The sequence below is a fragment of the Lepus europaeus genome, chromosome 4 (genome assembly GCF_033115175.1).
Source record: "Lepus europaeus isolate LE1 chromosome 4, mLepTim1.pri, whole genome shotgun sequence".
In the NCBI taxonomy this organism is placed as follows: Eukaryota; Metazoa; Chordata; class Mammalia; order Lagomorpha; family Leporidae; genus Lepus; species Lepus europaeus.
Window position 1 is genome coordinate 164,017,629 of NC_084830.1, and position 12,456 is coordinate 164,030,084.

Consider the following 12,456-nt stretch of genomic DNA (forward strand, 5'->3'; position numbering starts at 1 on the left):
GAGTATCAGCGGGAGTGAGCAGCAGAAACAGGCATTGGTTCTGGCAAGGAGAAGCTCAGAATCAAGACTCGTGACTGTTGAGGCAGCGTTCTAGATGGCTGCGTGGCTGGGGCGTGGCATGGAAGGGGCCTGGGGGTCGCTGATCCACGCTTTTATGCAGGTTGTTTGCACAGTGGTTCCTTGTTTACAAAACTGTTCATTGTAGTAGTTCCTACCACACAGAATGTTAAAGAGGGTTCAGTAAGTAAATGAATGGGAAGGCTCCAGCAGTGCCCGGCTGTTCCTATCATTATTTCTAGAACCCAATCGGGTGTGTGGCTCAGCGGTTAAGTCACCTCTTGGGACACCTGTGTCCTGTGTTGGAGGGCCGGGTTTGAGCCCTGGCTCCACTGTTACTGCTCCCTGCTAATGTGCACCATGGGAGCAAGCAGGTGATGACTCAAGTGCTTGGGTCCCTGTCACCCACATGGGAGACCCAGATGGAGTTCCTGGCTTCTGGCTTTGGCCTGGTCCAGCCCTGGCTGTTGTGGGCATTAGGGGGATCAACCAGTGAATGGAAGATCTCTCTCCGTCTGTCTGTCTGTCTCCCTCCCTTTCAAACAGAATGAAAATGCAGTCTACAACCGCTATGTAGAGTGACGCCAAGTCGCTGGGTGAGGTCTGAAGGGTAGAGTGGTGCCAGGTCGCTGGGTGAGGTCTGAAGGGTAGTGCTGGGATGAGTGACTCCTTCTGGGGAGCCAGGCAGCCTGACAGTGCTTCCCTGAAACCCACGCCTGCTGAAGAGTGGGACCCACTCGACAACCGCGCAGCGGCCATGCTTGTGTCTGCTGTGTGTGGCTCCCCACAGTGCCCTGACCCAGGCGCCTGGGGCTTCGCAGTCCAAACCAGGAGCAAACTAAGGCTGCGTCCTGCTGGTGTCATGTGGTGGGCCCGGGACCCGTTTCCAGGGGCAGAGGGAAGTGCACAGACAACGCCCACCACAGCCCTGGCTCCCATGGGATCATGCCGCGAGTCCCGCAGATCCCCAAGGATCGCCTGCCATGTCTGTTGAGAGCCAGGTGGCTCCCTTGTCCCCGGGAGATGCCAACTGTTTCTGCTCCCTTTGCTCGCGGGCTGCTCTGCTCTCTGGACAGAGCTGTGTGTTCTGCTGTGGCCTGTTCAGGAGCTAAGCAGCGTTCTTACGTTCTCGGCAGGAGACAGCGGCGCGCCCAGCGTGCAGGTCGAAAGTGGACGCGGCCGCATCGCCCACTCCCTGCAGTCCCGAGCGTGTCTTCTGGAGGGCTGTTCCACCACCAGCACGTGGGAGGCTGCCCACGCACAGCGGCCAACAGGAAGGGCAGACTCTGAGCCTTTTGAAGGCGAGGGTGTTGATTTACTGGATGGTGTTGGAGGTCGGAAACCTAATTCTGTGGACTGTTACCTAGGAAACGGATGACGCAGTGGGGGAGAGAAGCCCAAGGCGTTCAGCCATGGCTGTCAGTCAGAATCAGAAGGGCCTGTCGCTTCTCTCGGGGCTGCATCGGCACCACGACTGAGACGGACAGGGCTGCCGGGGCGAGGCTGCCAGTCTGCTCCCTGCTGAGGGGCACAGCCAGAGGCCCTGCTGTGGCTCCACGGTGACTGGGTGTGAGGGGGCATGCGTTAGCTCTCCTGGGTGAGGAAGCAGATGTGAGAACTTAGGGCACCGAAGCAGGCTCTGTCTTGGCTAAGTCATTGCCTTCCTATAAAACGGGGTCCTGTGCAGCCATGAGCGTGCACTGACCGCAGGGTGCACACTGGGTCCGAGACAGAGGAGCAGGGGGGGGACCCGAATGACTGAGAGAATGAGCTGCGTGGATGTTGACAGGGAATGCGTGAGATGGTGCTGACCCCCACGGGACGCATGTGTTGGCCCTGGGTGCACCCCAGGGCCGCTCCCTGTGGCCCAGCACCCCTTGCTGTTCCTACATCCCCCACTCCGGTGGGGGGAAAGTCAGAATGGACTTAGTCTGATTTCTGCTGATAAAACATCACCCCGGGACGGGCGACATTCAAGGAGAGAGGTTTATTTGGGCTCACGGTTCTGGCGGCTGAAGTCCAGGATCAGGCAGCCACCTCTGGTGAAGGCCTTGTGCGCCCTGGTACCCTGGCGGACGGCAGGAGGGCAAGCGAGAGGGCCTGGAAGAGAAAAGAGGCAGCCGCACTTGTCAGCAGCTCGCTCTGCGGTGACGAATCCCATCTATGGGACTGAAGACTCACTCACCCCAGGAGAATCAAGAGTCCAGGAGACCGGCGTTAACCCCCTTGTGTGGGCAGTGTGCCCCGGCCTCCTCACCTCCTGCAGGCCCCACTGCCTCTCACACTGCTCCCGCACAGTGCCATGTGCGAGGCAAGCTTTGGAGGGGACGGACCGTGTCCAGGCCACAACGTCCTCGCCTGTTGAGCTCTTGGCTGAGTATCTGCTGGGCCTGGGGCAGCACTGACTTCAGGATGGCATCCGATTTAGGATGTGGGGTTTTGCATTCTTACTGTCACTTAGCAATGCGCATGTTTGCTTTAGACTCCTGCTTTATAAAAGCCCAAGGTCATGGTCTCTTCCACTGATGTGTTTTCAGGAAGTTCTTGTCTCCCTGAACTCATTGTTCAGTGGTTTTCTTCTTCAGTGAAACCTTATTCACACCTCAGAAGAGTCCCTTTTTTGTGCATAATTTTATTTATTTTGTAAATAAAAGTTTTATTTATTTGAAAAGCAGAGTCACAGGGCAGAGGTGAGGGTGGGTAGAGAGAAAGAGAGATTTTCCATCCACATGTTCACTCCCCAAATGGCTACAGTGGCTCAGCCTAGGCCAGGCTGAAGCCAGGAGCCAGGAGCTTCTTCCAGATCTCTCATGTGGGTGCAGGGGCCCAAGCACTTGGGCCGTCTTCTGCTTTCCCCTGTGCATTTGCAGGGAGCTGGATTTGAATAGCTGGGACTCGAACCAGTGCTCATACAGGATGCTGGCGTTATGGGTGGCAACTTAACCGGTTTTGCCACAGTGCTGGCCGCTATGGCTTGTTTTGATATCCGTTGTGCCCTCGCCTGCACACACACCACTGTGTCACACTCTGCAGTGGGTTGTGGTTGTATATGCATGTGTCTTCTAGTGGTTGTGGCTGCCTCCAGACTGGGCCAGGTCACAGAGACCCTCATCTGTGTGCTTCTGCTCCATCCCGGACACAAAGCCACCTGCAGGGGCACTGCAGCCCCGTCAGGGGAGGGAGCAGTGCCCTGGGTCAGAGCCCCACAGCCAGAGTGCTGGGAGCAGCTGTGACGGCTCTGCGGCTGCGCTCACTGCAAAGTCCGTGCCCATTTCCCCGCAGCCGCGGTGTGACCACTGGGCCTGTTCCTCTGGGCCCCAACATGTGTGTGTGTCGTTTGCCCATTGACAAGGGCCGCTGCCACTCAAGCTGTGGTTCCAAGGGAACAACGTTCAGACCGTGGCTTGCGAGACCTGGTGGCTGTGTTTATTATTTATATTCTGGGGCAGCTGTCATTGGCCTCCATAACCCCAGGCTCCCAGCTGGATCCAGGGAGGCTTTGCCCGTGCCTGGGTGATCCTGCTGTGGGGGCGGGGAGCTGGGCGGAGCCCCTGACTGCCGCTGGCCTCTGCTGTGTCTTGATGCAGGATGGTAATTTCTGACTCATCCCAGAACCTTCCATGTAGCCTTCACCTTCCCCGGGTAACCACTCTGCAAGCAGGGGGTTTGTTTTAGACTGCACAGATGAAAAGTGAGTGGGATTTTTTTGCCAGGCTAACCCGTCCTTCCTGGTCCTTTGAGTGAAAAGCAACCTTCCTGTTTTCCTGGCTCTCTGAACGACTGGAAGACCTGCTGGAGACAGGAAGACAAAAGATGAATTGAAGACTCTGTAAAGGGTGTCTTCCTGGGATGACAGTGTGAGGAGGAGGAGGAGGAGGAGGGAGAAAGCTGGCCTCCGACTTGATTTCCTGGCCTTGCCAGTGTCGCGATGAGAGTGAGTGGACAGCAGGAGGGCCAGAGCCCCACCCCTGCCAAGCCCAGGCTTGCACGTGTTGTGAGGCGCTGAGACCCAGCATCCAAGCGCCTCTGCCCTGGGGAGCTGGGAGGCCTCTGCCGGCCAATCGGCAGCCCTCCATCCCCACTCGGTGCTCTCACAGGTGGGCTGTGGGGCCCAACACCCAGCCTGGCCTCTGTGCCTTGGAACCCCCCTGGCCTGCCAAGCTCTGAGATGCTAAGTGGTGCTGCCAGGAGCCTCGGAGTTGGCAGTAATCACTTTGGCCGAGGAGGAGCCTGTTGCTGGGGTCGGTGGGCCTGTGTGCTTGTTCGCTTTGAATGATCCAGGGGTAGCCAGAGCTTTGCACGTCACGTGAGTGGCAGAGGCAGCCCAGCTACTGAGCATCCCTGTTCACGGGAGGAATCTGTGGCTTTGCATTCGTCCAGATTTAGCTCTGCCCTGGGCCTGACGTGCGGCCTCACACTGGGACTGGTTTGCTCTGCTTGGAGGAGCCAGGGTCTCCCTGTGGACCGTCCTGACGCCAAGGCCACATCTTTTATCACTGTGGGATCCCAGGGTGTTTCGCTGCTGGCAGCCTCTGCCTAGAAGCCTCTCCTGTTTTGGAAGGAAGTGACTCTGACCTTAAAAAATGAGACATGAAGAGCAGGATAACAGCCATTGGCTGCTGTGCTTATCCAAGGGGTGTTCAAAAAATTGTTTATTAAAAGCCCTGCATGGATTTCAAGGGTTTTTGCACCAGAATAAATGTATCTTTAAAGAAGTTTTCATTTTGTTTGAAAGGCAAGGAAACAGAGACCTCTTTGCTGATTCACTCCCCAAATGCCTGTGACACCCAGGTCTGGGCCAGGCCAAAGCCAGGAGCTGGGAACCCAAGTCAGGTCTCCCACATGGGTGGCAAGGGTCTAAGGACTTGAGCCATCAGCTGCTGCCTTCCCCAGGTGCACATTAGCAGGAGGCTGGATCAGCAATGGGACTAGGACTTGAACCCAGCCACTGCATATAGGGTGTCGGTGCCCCAAGTGACAACTGCCGTGCCAGCCGCCCACCCCGGGCTCATCTTTTAATTCTGTTTTTTCCAAAACTTTCTGATGTATCCTCAGATAGGTTGAGGTGAGACTGCTGTGGCAGCGGGAAATAGTGAGGTGACATTCACGTGAAGAGGGTTTGGTACTGGATCAGATCTCACAGTCACGTGACTACAGTATTCGTGCGGTGTGGATCATTGCCCTCGTGCAGTTAGCTGTTAGAGGTAGAGGCCTGTGTTTGCCGCCTGTGTGTTTGGGGTCTTCTCTGCAGTCAGTACCCAGCCCTGTGTGTGCAGCTCTGTGCTTGTTGCCTTCCGCTGGTTCCGTGGCTACTAACACTGGCGTCTTCCACCTGTCCTGAGCTGACTGTTGAGAACGGCGTGGATCCGGGTCTAGTTTTTCTGCCTCTGGGTGTCCAGTTTTCCCAGCACTGTTTGTTGAGCAGACTGTTTTTTCCCTGTCATGTGCCCTTGGTTCCATTGTTGAAAATGGCTTGGCTGTAAGTGTGTGGATTGGTCCCCGTGTCTGCGTTGGTGCCAGTACTGTGCTGTTAAAAATAGGATGATTACTGCTTGTGATTGCTGTCTCACAGCAGAGCTGGCGTGAGCACCCTCAGCTAAAGAGGGAAGGGGATGGCAGGTGGGCTCTCTTGGACTCCCCTGGGGGTCCTGGGGGCTGTTCTCCCTGGGGCACATCAGGGTGCTGGAAACCAGGGGCCCGGGATGAGCCAGCTCCCACCTCCCCATGGAGAATTGTCCTTTCTTCACTCAGGAGCACAGGGAAGTGGAACCTGGGTCGTTTGGGCCTTGGAGTCCCAACACTTGGTGGGGGCGGTGGTAGGGGAGCTCGGCTTGCCCCTCCCCTGCCCTCCTGGGAGCTCACCCCTTCCCCTGTGTGCAGCCCTCTTTGTGCTCCCTGGGCTTACCCTTGGGAGACCCCTGGCCTCTCCGTCCTTTCACATCACCAAGGTGCCATTTCAAGGAAAGGCTCTCCCTGGGGCCCAAAACCCACCCATCAGTGCTCGAAATCATGTTGGCAGATTCCCTCATGTGGATCAGCAAGTGCCGTAGATGGGTGCAGGGCGGGCATCGAGAGTGCCCACATGTCGTTGAGGTCACCATCATGGGCACGCAGTGCTGTGCTTGGTGTGGGTGGGGCTGCTCTGAGTAATTTGCATGAATGAGTTTGGTAGGCACAGCAGCCTGGAGGAGGCTCAGGGCTGTCCAGTGCTTGTCCCCAAGGTGACAATGAGGCTGCGCCCATGCTGGGACCTTGGCCCTGGAACTGAGCTGCTCTTGGTTAATTCGTGTGCTTGCTTCCTAACGCTGAGCTGTTGTGCTGCAGGGAGGGACTGGAAGCGAGGCGGTTGGGGACATTTTAGGGATTGACACAGTTCTGGGGGCGTTGTGATGGGGATTCTGGGAGGACACTTGGAGAGCATGAGAGGATGGACTCCTAAGCTGGATGGGTTGACCTGGTGCTCAGCGCCCACCCGCCAAGCCTGTTCCTGACCACAGCCTCTCTCCCACTGTGTTCTGGCCACAGAAAGTGCTTGTGTGTCTGTGTGTGAGTGTGTGTGTGTAGGATAAATGAAGTGTTCAGCTTAGCCAGTGTTTAAGTGTAACTGAAGTCACAGTGTGCAGGTATTCTTGAAGTAAAAGGCAATGCCAATCCACTAACGTCTGTGACCATCCCTTTCTTCCTCGCAGTACTGGCTGGATCCTGCAAAGACCCTTGCTGAACACAAGGAACTGATCAACAGTATGTATGTCATTTCATTGTGTTAGGGGCGGCGTGAAGGTGGGCTCCAGCCCGTGGCTTGTGGGCACAGCAGTGGACCTCAGTGCTTGTATGAGCGCTAGGTGTTGTGTGCCTCTACATCTTTGCAAACACTGCGTAGAGTTTGCTGTCCTGGAGCTCAGTATTGAATTTGTCCTCGGGGCACACCTGAGCTTTCTCTGTTGTCTTGTCTTTGCAATTTGACCTTAAAACTGAAAAGGCAGTGAGGCATTGTTTGAACAGAAGGTGATGTACAGGTCTTGGGTCTGAATTTCTGGGTTATGAAGCGGTTTTGCCCTTACGGCATTCAGTTTGCAAGTTCCTGGCTCAGGGGTGCCCTGGACCCTGGAAAGTTGCTATGGCTTCAGAGAGAGGGTCTTTCTGCTGGGCTAGCTTTGGATTCTACCACTGGGACTATTACTAGGAGACTATGCAATTAGATTGTGCTGTTTAATCTTAATTTTGATAAACCAAGTTTTTTAGATTTATTTATGGGGTTGGTGTTCTGGCATAGTGGGTAAAGCCGCCATCTGCAGTGCCAGCATCCCATATCAGTGCTGGTTCGAGTCCTGACTGCTCCATTTCCAACCCAGCTCCCTGCCAATATGCCAGAGAAAACCACAGAAGATGGCCCAAGTACTTGGACCCCTGTACCCATGCGGGAAATCCAGATGAAGCTCCTGGTCCCTGGCTTCGGCCTGGCCCAACCCTGGCTGTTGAAGCTATTTGGGAAGTGAACCAGCAGATGGAAGATTTCTCTGTCTCTCTCATTTATTTGAAAGTTAGACTTACAGAGGCACAGAGAGAGAACCAAGAGCCAAGAGCATCTTCTGGGTCTCCCACATGGGTGGCAGTGGCCCAAGGACTTGGGCCATTTTCCACTGCTTTTCCCAGGTCACTAGCAGGAAGCTGGATCAGAAATGGAAAAGCCAGGACTTGACTTGATAGCCACCTGGATGTCGGCATTGCAGGCGATGACTTTACCTGCTACACCACAACGCTGTCCCAAATCACCCAGTTTTCCTTATAAGTACACACACACTCACTCACTCACTCACTTCTTATGTTGAAAAAGAATATCCTTTAAAAAAGTTGTTTTGGAGGAGGAAGGGGGTTTGACCTATCAGTGAAGACCCTGGTTCAAGCGTCTGCCTCCCACACTGGCATGCGTGGGCTCAGTCCCCAGCTCTGGACCCTGGGAGGCAGCAGTGATGAGTTCCAGTTCTGGCCATCGCAGGCATTTTGGGACAAGTGAACCAGTAGGTGGGAGTTCTGCCTCCCGTCACCCTGCTTCTGTGCCTCTCAACTTTTAAAGTTTTCTGTTTAGTTTACAGCCTTTTTTACTTTGGTAAAATACACGGAACCTCAGCCTTCACGTTTTAGCCACGTCGGGGCACAGTGCAGTGGCAGGAAGCACGTTCTCGCTGCTGTCCAGCCGGCGCCACCGTCCATCCCCCCACCCTCCTCGGCGGCCCAGCTGGACCTCTGTGCTCCCTGAGCCACATGTTAAGACATGATTCACTGCTGGTCAGGCACTCGCCGGCTCTGCATCCCTCGCACCCCATCCTGAGCCCACACTCTGCACGTGAGGGCTCTGTCCCTGTGGGATGCTAGTCACACAGCACTCGTGGGCACGGACGCGGGCCCCTGGCTGAGCTTCAGAAAGGCACGGGGGTCCCGGAACCACAGAGCCGTCGGTGGCTGCAGCGCCGTCTCTGTGAAGATCAGCATCGTTCTCATTTCTCTGTGCACTTCCTCCCCTGTGGCGGAGACCGTGGGGCTTGGAAGTTACAGCTCTAGCCCCCAGGAGTCGACCTCAAAATGCCAGCTGGAAAATTAGAAGAATTTCAGCAATGATGGTTTTACCATAAACTCAGTTTCTTTTGTGAGTAAAACGTCAGAGTGCTGAAGAAAAATGTAAATTATTTCAAGGTGCATCATTAGTGTTCTATACATATTTAAAGTTTCTGAATATATAAAATATTCCAGTTTTTGAAAGATTTTATTTAGTTAGAAGGCAAAGTTACAGAGAGAGAGAGAGAGAGAGAGAGAGAGAGGATATCTCCCATCTGCGGGTTTACTCCCCAAATGGCCACAGTGGGTTGGAGCTGGGCTGATCTGAAGCCAGGAGACAGGAGCTGCTTCTGCGCCTCCCACATGGCTACAGGGGCCCAAGGACTTGGGCCATCCTCTGCTGCTTTCCCAGGTGCATTAGCAGGGAGCTGGATCCGAAGTGAAGCAGCTGGGACTTAAACTGGCATCCATATGAGGTGCCAGTGCTGCAGGTGGCAGCTTTACCCGCCATGCCACAGCACTGGCCCCAAAATATTACATTTAAATATCACTGTAAAATATAATCACCTTTCATCCTAAAAAATGCGATACTTAAGAATTTGATGTACAGTAAGAATAAAAATTAGTACAATTGAAGATCTGTGTAACTGAAGACTACTTAGCTTCACCAGTGTGTTAGTTCATTAACTGGTGGAGGAGAATGGCAGGAGATCTCCGTAGATCAGTCAGAGGAATGTCCCTAAGAAATGACAGAACATTCCTCTCGGCCCATCTCAGTTTAAATATCGCGGAGCTCACCTTGTTATTGCTAAAGGCCTGGAAACAGTCTTCACAGAAGGTAGATCCGAGCGTTCTGTCCTGGGCTGCTGCGTGTGTGAGAGTGGAGTAAAACACCAGCTTCAGTTCACATGGGGGCTTCTTCAGTGCTGAGCTGTGGAAGGACACAGAATCAGGGGGATGGTAAGTTCGTAACTGGCTCCATCAGCACTTGATTTTGTGGCTGTCCCAGGACAGGAAGCCGAAATCGCGCTGCCAGACGTCTCTACCCTTGCTCCGAGATGTCCACTTCCGCAGCCGTGGTGGCAGGGAGGGCACGTTTGCCTGGGTGTGGTGACTTGCTTCCCTGGGAGAAGCCGTGTGGCTTCTGCTGAGAGAGCAGGGACTCCGGCTCCCAGCAGCCTGGCCTCCGCCGAGTGCAGGCAAGCGGCTCCACTTCCCGGATTTCACTGCCGCGCAGGTTGCCAGGTTGTTGGTGGGCGCCCAGTGTTGGGGACACATTTCTGTACGTTCTGAGATGCAGACAATGGCAGTGGTGCCTTGTATTCAGAGCACACGCCATTGTACATGGGACAGGGAGATGGAGGGCTGATTTGGGCCAAAAGTACTTAAAAAAGAATTGGCCCTGGGCCGACGCCGCGGCTCAACAGGCTAATCCTCCGCCTTGCGGCGCTGGCACACCGGGTTCTAGTTCTGGTCGGGGCACCGGATTCTGTCCTGGTTGCCCCTCTTCCAGGCCAGCTCTCTGCTGTGGCCCGGGAGTGCAGTGGAGGATGGCCCAAGTCCTTGGGCCCTGCACCCCATGGGAGACCAGGAGAAGCACCTGGCTCCTGGCTTCGGATCAGCCCAGTGCGCCAGCCGCAGCGCGCCGGAGGCGGTGGCCATTGGAGGGTGAACCAATGGCAAAAGGAAGACCTTTCTCTCTGTCTCTCTCTCTCTACTGTCCACTCTGCCTGTCAAAAAAAAAAAAAAAAAAAAAAAAAGAATTGGCCCTGTGGCCCTGGCCAAATGCTCCTCATCGTGCAGTTTTCAAAGCTCTGCCTCATTGCTCCTTGCTGAACATGTGTGCCGTGGCCATGCTGGGGAAAAAGCAGCTCTGGACCTGGAGGAGGTCCCTCCGTTTGTGTCCTGGCTGGGAGGCATCTGTGGGCCACCCTGGCCCTGCAGAGCCGGGCTGCAGCTGCAGGCTCCGGAACACAGCGCCCTGCTGCCACGCACGGCTCAGACAGGACCGACTCCTGGCTCACCTGCGAACTTACTAGTCTGTGCCTGCCTGATGCCTGTGTTAGGGGAGGAGGTGTGTCTGTCAGAGTCACAAACCCAGAAAACGGTGAGAAGCGGTGGCACGTTGTTTAGTTTTCTAAGAAGCTCTGGCGTAGGGAACGCTTCACCAGGAGGCACAGCAAGGGCAGGAAGCTGGGCCCTGGGCTCGACCGCCATCTCCATGCCAGGAAAAGGACCCCCGGGCACCAGAGCCAGACATAGCATGTGCATGTGCATGTGCCGTGAGGTTGGCCCCCAAGAGGCTGCTGTCCGTGTGCACCCCGTGAGCGTTGCTATTTATTTATTTTATGTTTGCCCACGAATGTACAATTCCTCGCTTTGTCTCTGATTTTTCTTACATTTGTAGACCCAGTTCTTCTATGTTTGGGAGATGAATGACATGGTAAATGTCTTCTTAAATGAGTAAGAAAGCATTTTTAGATTCAGAAAAGGTCAAAAAAGAAATCTTGTCTTTATTCTTACTACATAAGCCTCATTGATGATTTTCTCTTTTTCTTCCTTTTAAAAAAGATTTATTTATTTATTTGAATTGCAGAGTTGTGGGGGGAGGGGAGGAGTGAGAGAGAGAGAAAGAAAGAATCTTCCACCCTCTGGATTCACTCCCCAGATGGTCGCATTGGCCAAGGCTGGGCCAGGCCAAAGCCAGGAGCTTCTGTCAAGTCTCCTGCATGGGTAGCAGGGGCTTGAGCGCCCAGACCATCTTGCACTGCCCTCCCAGGCCATTAGCAGGGAGCTGGATGGGAAGTGGCGCCCATGTGGGATGCCAGCATTGCAAGTGGCAGCTTAACCTACCGTGCTACAATACCAGACCCAGTTTTTCTCTTTTTTAAAAAAGTTGAAAAGTATACACATGATAAGAAAATCCATTACTAATCAGTGTAGAGACTAAATTCCTAATCTCCGCTTCTAAAGTTTGCCACTGGTAGTGACTTCTTGCGCATTGTATTGAGCCAGCACTGCTCATCCCCCAGAGGGAGGGATGACTGCATTCTCCTGCGGTGGCTGCTGCAGGTCTCCTTCCGGGGTGCCAGCCTCTGGGTGCCAGCCTCTGGGTGCCAGCCTCGGCCTGCACCACATGCAGGGTCTGTGGTTGCCGTGGACTCGTGTGCGCTACCGCTGGTCAGCTCTTTGCAGACAGGTGTCTAAGACTGATAGTTTCTTGTGATAGTTGAAGTGATAGGTGGAATTCTTTTTTTTTTTTAAACAGGCAGAGTGGACAGTGAGAGAGAGAGACAGAGAGAAAGGTCTTCCTTTTGCCATTGGTTCACCCTCCAATGGCTGCCGCAGCCGGCGCACTGTGGCCAGTGCACCGCGCTGATCCGAAGCCAGGAGCCAGGTGCTTCTCCTGGTCTCCCATGGGGTGCAGGGCCCAAGGACTTGGGCCATCCTCTACTGCACTCCCTGGCCACAGCAGAGAGCTGGCCTGGAAGAGGGGCAACCGGGACAGAATCCGGTGCCCCGACCAGAACTAGAACCCGGTGTGCCAGCGCCGCAAGGCGGAGGATTAGCCTATTGAGCTGCGGCGCCAGCCAATAGGTGGATATTTTTAAAAACGAATGACTTTATGTCAATACTCTTTGTTCATTATGAAAAAAATACTACATATGTATTGTGGAAATGTGAAATACGGCAAAAATATAAGCAATAACAAACGTGTTTTACCTAACAGGAGCTACGAAACAGCAACATTCTGGTGTATTTGACTGTCTTTCTGTTTTTATCTGTGCATACACACACACACGGATGTATACACACATGTGTGCATACACGCATGCATAGTTGTTA

General features: G+C 54.3%; 1 protein-coding gene across 1 annotated transcript in view; it reads left to right on the top strand.

The window, feature by feature from the left end:
• Nucleotides 1–12,456, top strand: part of EPB41L4A (erythrocyte membrane protein band 4.1 like 4A) — a 208,259-nt gene that overhangs the window by 98,144 nt on the left and 97,659 nt on the right. The window contains exon 3 of the mRNA XM_062189328.1: nucleotides 6,747–6,798. Coding sequence (XP_062045312.1) covers nucleotides 6,747–6,798 — 52 coding nt within the window. The remainder of the gene's footprint in view (nucleotides 1–6,746; nucleotides 6,799–12,456) is intronic.